Source organism: Pteropus vampyrus, unplaced genomic scaffold (assembly GCF_000151845.1).
Source record: "Pteropus vampyrus isolate Shadow unplaced genomic scaffold, Pvam_2.0 Scaffold53, whole genome shotgun sequence".
Classification (NCBI taxonomy): Eukaryota; Metazoa; Chordata; class Mammalia; order Chiroptera; family Pteropodidae; genus Pteropus; species Pteropus vampyrus.
Window position 1 is genome coordinate 4234052 of NW_011888834.1, and position 17331 is coordinate 4251382.

The 17331-nt window shown below is 36.4% G+C and overlaps 2 protein-coding genes across 2 annotated transcripts in view; one reads left to right on the forward strand and one right to left on the reverse strand.

Moving 5' to 3' along the window:
* CBR4 (carbonyl reductase 4) overlaps positions 1-17331 on the forward strand; it is a 104660-nt gene that overhangs the window by 58379 nt on the left and 28950 nt on the right. The window lies entirely within an intron of this gene.
* The window catches only part of PALLD (palladin, cytoskeletal associated protein), a 355442-nt gene continuing 339656 nt past the window's right edge, over positions 1546-17331 (reverse strand). Inside the window, exons 15-20 of the mRNA XM_011360286.2 lie at positions 12145-12239; positions 10171-10303; positions 7719-7926; positions 5371-5536; positions 4720-4853; positions 1546-3712 (exon numbers count right to left, since the gene is read on the reverse strand). Coding sequence (XP_011358588.1) covers positions 3540-3712; positions 4720-4853; positions 5371-5536; positions 7719-7926; positions 10171-10303; positions 12145-12239 — 909 coding nt within the window. The 3' untranslated portion in view covers positions 1546-3539. The remainder of the gene's footprint in view (positions 3713-4719; positions 4854-5370; positions 5537-7718; positions 7927-10170; positions 10304-12144; positions 12240-17331) is intronic.

Sequence of the window (17331 nt, forward strand, 5' to 3'; positions counted from 1 at the left end):
CAATATGCTCTGCCAGGGTAGGGGGTAGTTGGTTAAGAACTGGTTCTTTCTTTAGTTTTATAGGACCCATAACTGTAAGCACCACTGGCCACTAAAGCCCGGTAGTCAAGGGGTATCTTCTCGATGGCAGGTGCAGTATGTGCAGAAGCTCTTTTTCAGGAGATACCAGCAACCTGGAGCAAGGCAGAGAGAGAGAATGTGAATAGCATCTGTCTTTGGAGGTCTCTGCTGAGGATTGCAGTCCACTTTTAGATGTTTCATTAGAAGCCTGCCCCTTAGGCTGTACCTAATGCTTGGCCCCTAGATGTGTGCTAAGTTAGATGCCTACCTTTTAGGCTAACTCTTTAAGATAAGCAAATAGGTCTCTATCACAGAAAGACAGGGTACCTTTCAGTCAGCTGTCTCTGTATTAGACCCTGGGATGGGTGAGTCTGTGTCTGCACACCCTTTAAGAACTGTTTCTGTGATTGCTATAGTCTGGTGGGTCTCATGGATGCAAGTCCCATTGGCTTTTGAATCGAGATATTTCCCAGGGCTCATCTTTCATTTGCAGGTCTTAAAAGTTGGGGTGCCTGGTGTTCAGACCTCTTCACTCCTCAAGGAGCAGCTCAGGGTTGTTGAGTTTCCTCCCAACTGTGGGTTGCTCTGCCAGGGATGGGGTTTTGGGCAAGATTTTGTCTCAGGTTCTCCTACCTGTTTCAGTGTGCATCTTTTCTTGTTTGCTCAATTTATGTGTCATCTGGTTTTGAGGTTTCTTTCAGAGGAAATTATTTTGTAGGTAGTTGAAGATTTGGTGTATTCATGGGAGGAGGTGTGTTCAGGATCCTCCTGTGTTGCCATCTTGAACCTTTATATTTTATTTCTAAGAGAAGGGGATGTGGTTTGTGGTCACAGAATACTTTTTTCTGGGGTATAACATGAATAATATTATTTACATGCATACATACAATAAACTGATATAGGCAGAATTTTAAGATGGCTCCTATTATCCCCACCTCCTGCTGTACATACACCTTCTTTTCGTTATCCAAACACAAATTGCTTTGAAGTGATTCTGCAGATGTAATTAGGTCCCAAATCCAGTAATTATCTGAGAAAGTTTGACAAGAGATTAAGAGAGATTATCTGAGTGGGTTTGACAAGAGATTCAAAATGTGAGAGGGATTTGTTGAGGGAGGGTCTCATTACTGGTTTTGAAGATGGCAGTGAATGCAGGTGGCCTATAGGAGTTGAGTGGCCCTTAGCTGGCAGACTAACGGAGACTTCTGTCCTACACCTGCAAGGAACTGAATTCTGTCATAACTTCTTAAGCTTGGAGGAGGATCTTGAGTTTCAGATAAGAATTCAGTTCAGCAGACATATTGATTTTTTTTGTCTTGTAAGTCCCTGAGCAAAGAACCCAGCTATATGGTCCCTGAACCTGTGACCTACAGATCTGTGAGCCGAGAAATAAGTATTGTTTTAAACCTCTAAGTTTGTACTAATTTATTATAGAAGCAATAGAAAACTAAAACAGCTGAATATTTTACTTCACAAAGCTGCAAGTATTATTTGTTAAATATTTATTGATGTTAAATCCATATTATACCAGCACAACAATCCAAAGTAGTATGATAATACTATTTTTTTTTTATAAATACAACATAAAAGGTGGCAAAATAATGCTACTTAATCCCAAACCCAGCAAATTAGCAAAAAGTCACATTTAGAAAAATTTGGCAAGTAAGATATGACATAAGTCATAATACTACAATATAGATAAGTCCATGAGGGACTTTGTATGGTATCTTAAATTCCATGTTAGTAATGCACATAAGTGTGGTCAAAGAAACTTGTACCACTCTGCATGGAACATCTACCACCCAGTGCTCAAGCCTATTAATCATTTAAAACTTGGTTGGTTGGTGTTCTTACAAAGAAGTAGAAAGCTGTACATGTGAAGCAGTAATATGAAATATATGGGGTGGTACAAAGATATAAAATTATTTTTAAAAATACTACGTATTGAGTAACTGAACTAAGAGAGTTCAACATTTTTATTATAAATAATGAAAGATATATGTGTTTTGCATAAGGAATACAGTGTTTTCTTCTCATGGCAAAGTACCATTAAAGCCTTGGGTTTTATAATAATAGGCCAAATTGGTTTTTTCTCCTTTTTAAAGTTTATTGGCTCCGACTTAAAACCATCAAGTCTGGTCAGAATCAACTCAGTCTAGCTGATGCAGAATCATGTGCATTTGAAAATCAGTCTTTGCTGAGATGTCTTTACTAACTACTCAGGACCCAGCACCTTCTTAAGGCTTAAGGTTTCATGGCAGCAGGTAAGTGAATAATATTTTCCATTCACCATGTCTTGGTACCATTGAAAAAATACATTATGGCACAAACCTAACCTGTTTTTGTCTTTCCTGAATCTCCATTTCCCTCAAGTAGACTAGATGCTACAGGCAGTTTCTCATTTATGCCAATCTTGCATTCTCAGTCCATTTTCAACTTGCTCTAAACATCTAAAATATTCAACTACTACACAAACTTCAGACACACTATAATTTCCATAGCACATGTGCCTCCAAACTTCTAGCTGAACCTAAATCTCCTGACTTGCGAATGGCAGTGTTTTTTCACCTACATGTTAGATTTAATTTTCAAGAAAACCAAAGAAAAGCCTGGCCTTTAACATGTCTCCTGTCCCTTCTACTTTTATCTAACTGAATACAATGTACTAAGTATGCCGGTAACTTTTTCCTTCATTCTCTCCACTTCTTCCAAACTTGTTTTCTCCAAATTCTATATTCCTTGGTCTTCTGGATGGTTTGGATGCCTTTCTTGGAATGGACTAATATATTTCTACTTAATTCAGAATACTTTATTAAAATTAGCCTTTTAATATGGGTAGTAAATAAAGTTTTTACCAAGGTAGCATGAAAATATAACACGTAAAAAAAAGGTTAACCTTGTTAGAAAACTCTTGCTATTATTAAAATTAAGGCAATTCATTCCTTCCTTATGATTTACTTTAAAACCATTTGCAAAGACAAGGCATTTACTTGGATTTCTTTGCCATTTCCTCTTCCTTTTTCATTCTTACATATTGCACTTGGTTCACTGTAGCTGTCTGAGTACACTGCCACTTGAGAATCATTTTAGTATTATTTGTGGTACAATTGCCTCATTTTAAGCATTCCACACTATCGTGCTATGTAGCACCTAAAGCTAGTGTTTAAAGGCACTTTTGATAATACAAATTGTGGTTATCTTTGAACAGCTGGTATCCTTTAGCATTTCAGACCATTTCAGCACATCAGTTAGAAAGTTTTAAAGTGGACGATGAATGTGAATTTACTATGCAATGTGTACCTTTCTATTAGCACTGCCTACTTAAACTCTAAATTTGGTATATTTATTAAGAAAACTATTTAGATTTTTTTATTTCTTATAGTCAAAGGTATGTTTTTGCCTTTTACATAGTGTGACAAAGGAATATGTTGGTCAAGACAAGGCTGTTTCAGTGTTTCAGCTTTAACAAGAATGTCGTATTACAGGTCCTCACTTTCTACTAAGCCGGTGTTCAGTGTCAGGTGAGATGGGCTGGCTTCAGGCTGGAACGCTGCTTTGATGTCTAGTCCCTGGTCCGAAAGTGCTGCATAGCGACTGGCTGAGGGGCGTACTTTTTTGGGCTTGGTGCTCTGTGGCTGCTGATGCCACTGGGCTACAAACAAACAAAAAATTAGGACGTTTTAACCAGGATATAATTGGAAAGCCTTTAGATGTTTCAAGTAATTATAGAATGTCTTTTGATATACCCCCAGGCACATGTTCTTTATGAAAGACTGGACACATCCATGGTAGAAATACTAAAATTTAAGGATAGTAGAACTATAACAGCTAGATAATAAAGTATAAATACTTGCTGTAGCACAGGGAATCCTTTGAAGTAGTCTTAAGTTTCCTAATACACCTCTCCCCCCTGAAAAAAAATCTTGAGAGCTCAAAATGTATCAATGCCACAATAATTAGAGTAGTTTGGTATTCTGGATGGATGTTTTAACACTGATCAAAAGGAGGATGAGGTCACTCATTTCCTTAAAATCCTCACAAAGTCATTATTCAAGGAGTGAAATTCTTAACTTCTAGTTAGTTTTATGTCAACAGATCACATAATGCTTTTGTACTAGTTTTAAATTCAATAGGAATGATTTTCTTTAGGATGCATGTAGACAAATGCACAAACCTATTGCTCAGCTGCTTTAAGATACATTAATGGGAAAAGCACCAAGCCACATAAGTATGCATTCCAATGGTACACACATTTAGAGTGCATTAAGACACTGTGATAAGATTATAGTAGAAGAAGAAATGTTAGACAATCATTTGTAGAACACCGTAACAATAATGTGGAAAACGTGGTTATGCCTTTGCCTACTGTTAACGCCTAAGGATGCTTGAGTAAGGAAGCCACAACTGACTAGCCAACATAAATCAACATGCATATTTTGCTAATAGTGCAAAGTTCCTGAATGATACTTGAGTATTTGTTCTCCTGGTGTAGTTCACTATTAATGTTGAGAAACTATAAATAGAAAGAGAAAGAGCAATATGAAAGTTTTGGCCAAAAACCACTATATAAGATTAAAGTAATGTAATTAGCTCTCCAGATATCTAATTTTTCATAATTTAATGCATAAATGCAACAAGATGAGATGAAGTGGCACTCACTGTAAACATCAAGCCTGGCAGTACAGGACACAATCCCTGCTTCATTCTTGGCTGACACTGTATACCACCCGGCATCTTCTTTTGTGGCTCCCTGAATTAGCAGGCAGATGTAGCCATGATTATCCTGGTGCATGCTGGAGAAAAGGATAAAGTCATTAGGGTTCTAAATTTTTAAAAAATGGCTTTGGACACGAAGCATTATTTTTAATTAGATCATTAGAAACAGAATTGTGCAAGTAGTGGATAATAGGGTCATACGTATTCTGGAGAGGCTACTGGCCCCATTAAAGTTAATGGGAGAGAAGAGCAGACGTCAAGAGGTTGAATAAATCTGTGCACTTAATTTCTAGTTAAGGATCTGCCCTTACAAAACCACTGAATAGTTTGTCACCACTGAAGCAAATGAACTCTTTTCTTTTAGGTATAAACACACAAAAATCATTATATTAAGTTATAATGTGCTTCATCACATACCATTATAGCTTCTTTCTAAATAAAAGTTTAATTATAGATTAGGGTAAATATTTTTGTCTTTGCTATCATCAATAGCATGACTTTTATACAGATTTATGTGCTGTAGAAAGTGTATCTTTTTATGTGTCATTAGGACCAACCAGTTAAGGATTAGGTTAAGTCACTGTGTATTCTCACCTCACTCGGTCAGTACTGTAAGTGAGTGATTCATTTTCTTTCTTCCAAAATATCTGAGGCGGTGGCACTCCTGAAACACGGCATTCCAGTCGCACTGGGTACCCATCAGCAACGCCTGTGTTTTGCAGCTTCTCAATAAACACGGGAGGTTTGTGTGCTTCCTTAGCTACAAAAACATGAGATGATCTATCACTGATAGGTAAAAGGAGTACTACAAAGAATTCAGAAGCTTTTTGAAATATTGCTTAAATATATATTTTATGACACCATTTTTCACTTCAGGTGGTACGACGCTAGTCCTCTCTCCAAATTATTCTTTTACTAAGAAAGGTTCCTGTGCTTCATTCCGCTCATTTCTTCAATTAATTCAGTTCTGAGAGCCCCACACAGTCCACTGGCCATCTGCTGCACGGAATGCCTGTCTGACAGGCTGCATGAGACCCCTAAATCATTGCTAGCATCTGGGGTGGCTTCATTACTAATTATGTTACTGTGCACTCTCTGCTTTTACCAATCACTGCCACCTAGTGACAATGAGGAGGAATCTGATTCACTTAGATTCCCTCCCTGCTGTCTGAAATGTTTACTATGAAGATTTTTAAGTCCTGGCTTAATTGGAACATACCATAGAATTTAAAGTGTGGGTGGCAGGGGTTGGTGGGGGGGGGAATAAAGGAGAGGCATCGTCATCTAAAATTGGTAGCTTTAAAATAGTTACCTATAAAGTAGGAATGTACGTCCTACAAATTTCAATTTGTATTCTTTCTAGGGCTATAAAAAAGACAACTTAATTATTACCTTGAAAGAAACCATAAAAAAGAGCGAGCTTCATTAGTCTGAAAAATTCAGAGCTTATTGTTAATAATACTCTAAGTATCACCATTCAATGGGAAATTGTTTTCTTGGATCTGAGATAGAAACAATTGCAGAGAAATAGGTTTAGTTATTTTCTTCTGAGCTACTAACATGTCTTTTTCCACCACTCTCATCCTCTAGAGTGACAAATATATCAAAGCAGCCAAGGAGAGACAAGTGAAAAAGATAAAAATTCTACCTGAAATTTTTAAATACCTAAGACTTTGAACTATGTAGAAGGTTATCTGACCTAGGCTATTTTGGGGGAATAGACTTCACTTTGAAAAGAATATAAAATATATATAAAACTAACATCTACTATTTTGGAGCACTGCTATGCAGGGTACTGGTGATTCAGAGCTTCATCGATACTATGAGGCATTACGTTCTCCATTTTACATATGGGGAAACTGAGTTGCAGAGATGTTATATATTTGCCAAAGGACAGAGCCAGTAAACGAGAGCAGGGCTTGGAACTGAGATTTGCTGTCAAAGACTTTGCTTTCAGTAACACCACTCCGCCATCCTCTAACAGAAGTGCCACCTGAGTCATATAGAGATGTCTATGTCTCAGACCCTCAAGTGTCAGTCCTGAAGGACAGATAGCACATTTAACAAGAGAAAATCGGTTTTAGTCTGATGAGGGATAGTTGGGGGAATGAATGAAATCAATCCTAGTAATATCGAATACTTAACACAGAGTTTAAAAGCATAGCTAACACATAGCACCACAATCCAGATGTGAAAAACATCTTTGTGCTATTATAAAGACCTCCTGGGTTTTATTCTCATTGCTACTTTATTTGTTGAAAGAGCTCAGCAGCTCACTGTTTGGAAGAGCACTAGGAGTCAACAAATCATTTGAGTCTGGCCCTCAGCTGACTAATGGGACCCTGGGTAAGCCACTTAAATAAGAAAATTTGCTCTGATTACCTCATAGGGCTGTTATGAATACTGTGTATATGAGGTGCTTTGCAAACAGAGGTGTAAGAAATAAACATTGTTTCTTTTTAAAAAGAGAATATCAGTCTTATGCTCAGCTCCTAAAGATGATGTAACTCCATAAATTTATTGTCCTTATCTAAGGGTAAGACTTTAATCAATTAAAAAGCAAATCTGAATATGACTATGACATTTGGGGTAATGTTTAAAATTTTCAAATTTTGAAATTGGTGCATGCTACTTTAAAAACTAGGGAAAGATGGAGAACTTTATACACAGGCATATTCTTATACGTTAAGTCTGGTCTTGGAGCCCATGCTGCTGCTGTGCTTTCCTCACAAGAAGCACCAAGATCCTTTTCTTTCTTTGCTAGGCTAGTGGAAGAAAGATTAATAATAATGGCTACACTGAAGAAAAGTCAGTGATCTTCTGTACCTTATAACATGTCCTAATTGGCTATTTTCCATATTGGTTACTAATGCAGGATTAGTTTATTTTTCTAAATATGATGTTCATTCTGGGAGAGAAAAAGGATTCACAGACAAGCCTACCTGCAACCACAAGCTCCAGGCTGAACGAGTTCTGTCCTGCTCGATTGGTGGCTATACACGTGTAGATGCCGGCATCTCGTGATGTGACAGGCTCTATGATCAGAGAGTGCACCCCATTCTCACGGACAAGCATCTTGTGAGCACTGTCGGGGCGGACTGGCTTTCCGTCTAGTTGCCAGCTTAGATCTGGGGTTGGTAATCCACTGACCTAAACAAGGAAATGCATATAAATTTCTTTAATATTAAAACAATGAAATCGACAACTAAGAATCCAGCCTAAATTCCTCCTTTGGTAGGACAGGAGATGGCTTTTAGAATCAGGTCATGTTAGTCTTTTGGTTAAAACCTTCCAGTGGCTTCCTAAGCATGCATGGCTCATTTCTAAACATTCCTTATAACACAACCTAGAGAAAAGTGAAATGGGGATTAAAAAAATTTTTCTGTCATCATCTTATCTTACCAAGGGTTACAACGATTACTGGGATGGCAGCAGCACAAGGCCCTGAGCTCTTTGGAGAAAGATGTTCAACCATAATAGTACTAACAAATACTCAGATTTGGGAAGCAAACAGCAAAAGTTAGGCAGCTTGGCTTCTGAGAGGGTCAGGCTCCCATTTATACACTATAACGCTTCTCATCAAAGAGTTGCCATAGCCATGGAGACATTAGTTAATGCATCCGTCAGCACGTAGGCCTATTACTATTATTTTATAATCCTTGAAATTGAGTAAGAAGAATAGGAAATTACCCAGAAAGCCATATCAACAAATTAGCATCAGAATGGAAACATCATAAAATCTTGAGACCATGACAGTTGTGTTGACCAGAGATCAGACAAAAACCCATTTAATTGCTAGTAAATAAGCTGTGCTGTGAAGGGTGAGGATGGTTGCCATCTGTCAACTCTTTACAGCTTTGCTCTTGATTTTGAATGGGAAGAAAAGCACCATTAAAGAAGGCCTTTTTACATCACCCCAAATTTACTAGTGGGAAATTACATACAAAAATATGTCCATTGGACTATAAAATTCTTTTGAAGTCCCAGCTCTGCCCAAATCAGCCAGAGAACTCATAAATTCCATTCCTGCTATGTAATATTCACTTATACTACCTAAAAGATGCCTCCCGCAAACAAAGGTCTAGAGAATTTAAAGGAAATAAAGGTAAATTTAAATTACTGGTCAAAAGGACAAAGAGATTTTGGAAGCAAACAACAGTAGGCAGCTTGGCTTTTAAGAGGACCAGGTTCTCGTGTCCTCCCATCTGTCTCCACGTGCTGTCTCCCAACTCTCCATATGCACCCATTTCACCTATCTGGAGGTCAGTGGAAGTGGTATGAAGATTTAGGAGTAGACACTTCTGGTCAGGTTCTAGGCCCTTCCCAAGCTTAGAAATAAAGTGGCACTCCTTGTTCCCACTTTACTGGGTTAAAACCTGGACAAGGAGGGCCATGGACTGAAGCCGCAGTATGTTTAGCAGGAGAGATGCCTAAAGCACTGTGCATTCTCAACCCACCTCATTCACAATGTACCTGTGCCAGCTGGATATAGCTATTCATATTAAGGCAAACTGAAATGCCAGGTTTTTCTGCCCCTTTTCTAACCCCAGCCTTTTTGGTTGTGTAAAGAAAGCCTGATATCAAGAATTTAAGGTCATTTGATTAGGTCATAATTTGAACAGATCATTTTATTCTTTTTATACATTTCTATAAGCCCAGATTTACTTTTGAAAAAAACAATGCCCAAATCCTCTAAACAACTTGTGTTCTGCAATTCCAAAGAGAACCAGCAGAGGGAGGCCAAATCTTAAAATCTTATCTTTATGAGCTAAATTTTGAATTCAGATCAGTAAATAGTGGGAAAAAAAAACAAAAAAACAAATTTCAGAGATTCTTAAACATTTTTGGCCTCAAGCTCCTTTGGGAAATTGACAAGAGCTGTTTCACACACAATTTTTTTTGCAATTTCAGAGTTCAGAGGTGCAGTGAACCTGCCTACTCTAGGTTAAGAAGCCTTGCTATAGAATAGATGAAAGAAGGCTGCCACTCTAACTTCACTTAGAAATAGGAAATGGGAGGAACAAAAGTCAGAGTAGATATTGCATGAATAAAGAGTGAAGATCAACTAATTAATGATTAGGACATACGACAGATTCAATACAGTTATTTTTTTAACAACGGGAAACTTAAAGGGATAACTCTCCCAGTGACTTTCTGGAGTATGATATATATATGGTTCTACGTAATGAACATATTTAATAAACATTTAAAAATAAACGAAAAGAATGATTTCAAACCATATATAAACATCCCATATATTTCACTAGCTTTTTTCTCTTAAGCTGGAAAACATTTTAAAGATGTACACTTTAAATAATTTCCCCAAACGGAACTAAAGAGAAATGACAATGGAGAAGGAATACTATAGATTTATAAGCAATAACAAGCTCTTACTTTGCAATCCATTCTGCACAGTTTTCCTTCTTGAACAGTCAGATCTCCAGGAGCCTGCAAGAAGTGAGGTCTGAAGAACCTCTCCTGAATTGGTTCATTTTCATCTCCACTGTCCCTTGATCTAGAACGAGGCCTTAGAACGAAAGAGATAATAGATGATGGGTGGTTGGATAGACAGCAGTTATTTTTAGGCTCTAAGTCATCTGTTTTTTTAAAAACTAATACATAAAGTAATATAATATCCTTACCTGATTTCTATTCCCAAGGTTTTTACTCAAACTCAGCAAAATCTTGTTTCATTTGGAATTTTATAAATTTAAGTCTAAATAGTTCTCTTCTCCTAATCCTTAAAGCTAGTATAAATCATAAAAGGAGAAATAAGAAAAAAATGGCGCACTCTGTATTAACATATTTTTCCTAAATCTTTTTAAAGCTGTATGAGAAATAGCAGCAGCTGCTGCTCATTTATTACCAAATCTTTTTAAACAAAAATTGTAACTTTCTGCTGTGATTTTAAACTTATAGGAAAATAAGTTCTTAGTATTTTAGAAAAATTGAATATCTTTCTAATAAAAATTTCTTATTATATTAATCAGGAAAACAAATTACAGTTTTAGGCAAGTTTTCTTTTATATCGGTTATCCATGTACCTGAAGACACGGATAACCTGAAGATGTGAAGTTTTGTTTTGTTTTAAAATAAAACTGTGCAAATCTCCCAGATTTTGTGTCTGTTTCTTGCTTTTAACTATGTGGCCAGAGGTACTTTAAAGAACAATACAATTTAAAGTAATTACAGGGAAGACTTAAGAGCGAGATGTTAAATTCTGTCAGTAATCACTAGAAGGTAAGTTTAAAAACACTTAACTAGAAAAAGTAAGAAGGAACAAAAGAATAATATATTAGGCTAATAATTATCAGCTTTTTAAATATAGTTTACTCTTCTTCAAGTACAGACATATTTTAACAACTTGTTTTTCTAGGAGACACTAAGACATGGAAAAGCTTAAATATATTAAAGACCACAAGAAAAGCAAGAGAATGGATATGCTGCTAAATGTGTTTACAGCCATAGATAAAGGCTTAGGATCCTGTGAACAGATATTGCCACAAACAAGTTAGAATTAAATCTGCACATGCTTAGATGCCAGAATTATCTTCCAGATGTTGAACAAAGGGCTCTGTGGATCCAGTCACACAGGGCAGTACAGACACACCATTTGTTTGTTGTTTACTCAGTTTTTCCTACATACCTTTGTGAGTTTAACTTAGTAGGTGTTCTCCTCTCCAAAGGTGTTTGCACCTGTGGCCTCTATTTTATAGTCATGACTATCTGAGCATGCTGTCTGTAAAATATTTAAATAGGATCCCAAGATGATATCTTTTCCCCATCCCTGCCTACCATTATTTCATCAGCATCCCTGCATAAACTCAGGGCTACTGGGAATGAAAAGCACACTCTGTAGTTAACAGATATTTTTTGAACATTTAAAGTATGGCAGATATTATGGTCTAAAACTGTTTTGAACTAAGTAAAAAATGAACATTAGCAGACTAGCTGATTTTAAGAAATCTCATGGCAGTAGTTTATAATGGTCAATCCATATAGCTCTTGGTTAGAGGAGTTTGATTTTCAACATTTGTGTACTATTTACTAGTATTTTCATGAAGGTAACTGCCATTTAAAGGCACTGAGTCTTGATTTCTTCAAGTATAAATTGGGCTCTATTTAACAAAGTTGAGGTAGTATATCTATCTGAGCAGGCTTAGCACACGTTAGTAAATGTTTGCTCCCTTCCCCTTTCTGAATAGCAAAGGAGCACAGTAATTAAGGAGCCATACATTGTACACACTTTAAGACTGTATTCACATTCTGTCTTCAAACTATGTTCACTTTTATGGTCATACTATGATTCTAATAGTATTGAATTACAGTAATAATAGTAACACCTATGAGAAAGAACATCTGAGATACCTTCTGACATGAGGATGGCCTGAAGGAGAGCGGGGACTGCGACCTCTTTGGTTGACAGCTTGTACCATTAGCCGTCCAGTACAACTGACGCGGCCCTGTCCGAGACATCAGGAAAAGAACTTATTTGCTATGTAAAACAAATAACCATTAAGCAAAGTTTATTTTCCTGTTCTCTATAAGACATTAACAAACCAATGTGCCATATTAGTAATGACATCAATCCCTGTCAGAAACATATTTTCTCTGAATTAAAAAACCTTTACTGTTTTATCTAGGATGGTATTTAAAATGACAGTCCTCACTGAATGATTTGTAATCTGCTCAAGTCTCCCTAACAGGTGAAGCTGAGTCGTAAAATGTAGCATCAGGACATTACTGTCTTGTGATGATCTCAGTTTCATGGACAAATAGCTACTGGTTGTCATTAAATCTGAAATCAAACTAGATGATTTTAGTTTTCTGTCAGATCTTTTCAGCAACATATTTATTAAATGTTTGTGGTATCCCTCCCAAAAACCACATATTAAAAGAGAGAGATGCCAGCATGATAAAATGGGCATCATGTAAGAAGTATGCATAGGGATGACAAGGAGAGTATAATGAGTATAGGAAACCATGTTTGCATGAAATGAACATATTTGAGATTTAAAAACCAAGAAGCAGTTAAATACCTAAATTAGGTCCATGCATATATAATGTCTCAGACCCATAATAACACAATACCAGCAATGGTGAATTTAATAATTTGTGACATGAAAAACAGTAGTCCCCCTAATCTGCAGTTTCACTTTCTGCAATTTCAGTTACCTGCGATCAACTGTGGTCCAAAAATATTAAATGGAAAATTCCAAAAGTAAACAATATTAAAGTTTTAAATTGTTCTCTGAGTAGCATGATGAAATCTCATGCTGTCTTGCTCCATCCTACCTGGACCACGAACCATCCCTTTGTCCGGTGTATTCGCAGTGTACATACAATGCAGTAAGATTTTGAGATCACAGTCATATAACTTATTACAGTACATTGTTATAATTGTTCTATGTTGTTAGTTGTTGTTTTTAACTTCTTACTTTATCATGAGTATGTGCGTTTGGTGCTACCCGAGGTTTCAGGCATCCATTGGGGGTCTTGGAACATATACCTTGCGGATAATGGGAGACTGCTATATCATTTGATATTTACAAGATCATTTTAGGTTAGATCATTTAATCTTTACAAGATTCTTGTGAGACAGAAATAGTGCCCCAGCTTTTGCAGAAGAAAAAACAAAGGCTTGAACAAATTCAGTGATTTGCTCAAAGGTTTTGGAAAGTCAAGACTCAAATTCAGGTTAGGGAATTTTTTTAAGCAACCAATATCTGTTTCCCCAAATTCAAGGTTAAAGATTTAACTCATATCTTTTTCTAATCACGTAAGTGATTAGTTAATATTAATTTCCCTGTGGAGCTTCTGGATTTCATACCACAAGGAAAAATCTATCCAAATTAAAATTGTTTATTGAAGCAGCAAAACAAATAGTAAGGAAGCCATATTCCATATATATTCCATATAGCTGAAGGTATTTGTGTAAAACAAAACATACTGTCTTGTCCTCAGATTTCAAAAAGAATCGTGGGTCTTATATGTTCATTTGTTAAAGTATCTACTGGGATGCATCTGCTGGGTAATTTATAATGGGTGTCTTCTAAGCAAGTCACACCTATAGCAGGTACAGATTTGGAAGGGTTCGATGAAATTAATTTTCAGATTTCAAGCTAGCTTAGGGAATCACAAGTGTTTGCCAAAAGCTCAGTGCAAGAGAATTTATGTCATGTGGCCTAAACTTCAGATACAATTAATCTAAGTTAGAAATAATTCCCCTTCATAATGTTATATTTCATGTCTCCCTGGAAATTTTCAGGATAGGCAGTATTTTAACTGTTACCTCAATAGCACATCCTGTGAATGCTGGAGGAAGTTACATATCTAATGGTGTCAGACTACTTGAGAGTGTTTCTTTACAACCACCTCTTTGTATTTGGTAACTCCTAATTCTTCTATCTGTATTACATCCCTACGAGTCTTTGCCTTTTCTGGGTGGTTATGGCCCTCAAGAAGTCCAGGATTTGGGCAGATCCCCTCTGGAAGCCCCACTGCCTGGATTCCTGCCCTTCCCTGAATGCTGCTGTGGGGTTTTTTCCTCTGTGTTTCCTTCACTGGTGTCCTCGTCCCAACCCACTCTCAGTTGTAACTCAGAAAGCAGTTCTTCAGAACACACAGAACACGTCTTGCTTCTGTGAACTCTCTATATTGGCAACTTGGAATGAAAATGGGCGTCAGTGGTAAACTTTATTTTGACTGCAAATGCAAATGCGGGCTGCTCTTCAACCTTAGCTAGAATTCCATAAGTCTAATGAGTACCACAACTGCTTCTCATTTTTCCTGCCCCTCAGTGCTCTTTATGCTGGGATGAACCCCAGTCACCTTTGTATGACACTCCCTAGCTCTGGCATCAGTCTGGGTTTGTAAACCAGTTCTGCCCTTGATAGCTGAGTGACTTCAGGCAGGTAACTTAACCGCCTGTGTTTCTTATCTGTAAAAGAGAACCATATATTTAATTCCACATTGGGTTCTTAAGAAGATTAAATGAGTTAATAGGCATAAAATACTTGATATTGTGTTTTCTGTACATAGTAAATGCTCAAAATGTTAAAATTATTATAGCACTGAATATGGATATAATTATAGCAACCTAATGAATATGAAGTGTACCTTAGAATTGTTTAAACACAATTTTTTCCTACATGTAATGGAACTTGCTCGCTCCCTCCCTTCTTCCTTTTTTTGTATTAGGATGTAAAATACTCTTTAGCACAGAAGGCAGAATATGTGGAGAGTAGATCAACCTTTTTAACTTATGCTAGCACTCGAAAGGCACACAGGTATATTCAAGATGTTTAGATGATGGCTGCATTTAAGGTATGAGATGAAAGATATCCTACTCAGCTCTAACCATCTGACTAAGCTTCGTATAAGCCATGCTTCTTTTTCTCTCTCCAAAAAAAATAAACAGGTTGCCATACTACTCTTAAAGGTTACACATTACTACAATGTTTTCAAGATTTTCACTGCTACTGCTTAGAACCATATACGCACAGTATTGACACAGATATTTCTTTAACTCCCAACATTTAAAAAAAAGGACTATGTTACCATTCACCACCTTTTTAATCCTACATAATCCTTTACTTCTGAACATAAAGGGGAAAGGTATGATCCTTGGAAGGCAGAATTATTAGTTTGATAGTGTTATTGACTAATCAGTAAATGACCAGGAGCATATAAAATTACCCAACAGATGCATCCTAGTAGATATTTTAACAAATGAACACATAAGACCCATGATTCTTCTTGGAGCCTGATCAGTAAATGACCAGGAGCATTTAAAAACCATCCAAACTGACAAGTTGTATAATTTTGACATTTTCATTTGGGGGGGAAAAAAAAAATCCAGAATTCAGTGAAGCATTTTTGAAAAAGTGCCTCCAATGTGCACAATTGAAAGTTCAGGTTTTTAAGTCTGAACATTTTGTGTATGAGGAAGATCATACAAAATGAAAATTAAATAATGTTAATCATGATAATGTGCCAATTAACCCTAGTAATCATAGTAATTAGTAGGCTCTGGTGTACATTAATGCTATTGCATTTGCTGTTAACTTTCTCATTTCTGTCTGCTTTATTATTAACACATGAATAATGGAAGTGAATGTTTAAAGTGAAGCTTGAAATGAGCCAGGCAACCTTACAATGCTAAAACAAAACACAGTCAACAAACTAACTGTAAATTTAACTCAGCTGTGTGTTCCTTTTCTATTCCAAACAAATCCACAGAATTTAAAGCTATAGTACAAGTAATAAGTTTGAATTCTTAAAGTGATTGTATTAAACATCCATCTTATAAAGATTATTTGAGGCCTCATGCAAGGCCAATTATTTATATAATATGGAAATAACATTTATATTTCCTAGTTTATGAAATTTAACTTGTGGCACACAGATCTTTATAAAAGACTGCCACTTGTATACATAATGTATTTTGAGAGCAAATCAAACTGCAAAACAGCCATTCCAAAATCCAAGTGCAATAATACAGAGTAACTTAGCAACACAACAAAACAAAGTAAAACATTCATGTTTAGATTTAGTTATGTCTTAAAGATAGGATTACAGTCTAAAATAAATTGTATTTGTGATCGTCATTTTGGCACTATGTTTGGTGTAACACTGCACAATCACTCATTATTTCACTAAACTATGTGATTGCCTTGGTCTCTCAAGAATTGCCTGCGCGGCATACACTGAGCATGATTCACAGTCTAGTGTATGTTTAGAGCTACGTGTTCTATCCCAAGCTGAATTTGGATGCCGTCAACAATAACTAACATGTTTCTTATTCCCCAAAGATTAACCCAGGTGGAAAAATATTCTATAAAATATTCTGCTGAACTTTAGTGTTTTCCTCTTTCTTTGGTTCTCACCCTTTCTTTTGGCTGCTTTCTGTAATTATTTTCCACTGCTCAGGAAAGCTCTGCTGTCTGTGTTTCATTACTGAACCAATCTTTCCACTCCAGCCTTTTTCTATTTCCCTTGGTCATTCACATTATGGAGGCTACAGCGTACCAGAAAAAATAGGTATAGTAGTCTCCCTTTCAAACCTTTTTTAAACTTTTTTAAAATGTAAAAAAATTTCAAGGTAAACAGAGCATCAAGGAAGTCGGGGGTCAGCTTCAGTTTTCTGTTGACTACGTTATGTTTTTGGGACTAATATATCTTGAAGAATTTAGTTTTTACTTTTGAAAACTTTTTGTTGTGGCTCCTGTCAGCTGTGGCTCCTGTCAGCTGTGCTGTGGGTGTGGCCTGTTAGTATCATGCTTCTTTTAAATCATTGTCTTAATTCATGAATTACAAGAATGGCAAAATAATTTAGTATGTAATAACAAATGTTATAAAGTTGAGATGATGACAGTTTAACATTTCTATTACAGTATTCCTACAGCAACAAATGATAACATGCCAAAGTGTCAGGTAGAAAAATGGTATGCCACTTGTCATGGTTGAAATACCACTTTGTTTTTATAATGGGTAATGAAGTTCAATCCCATTTCTAGGTGACAACTCATAACCTACATCTGGCATATTTGCATA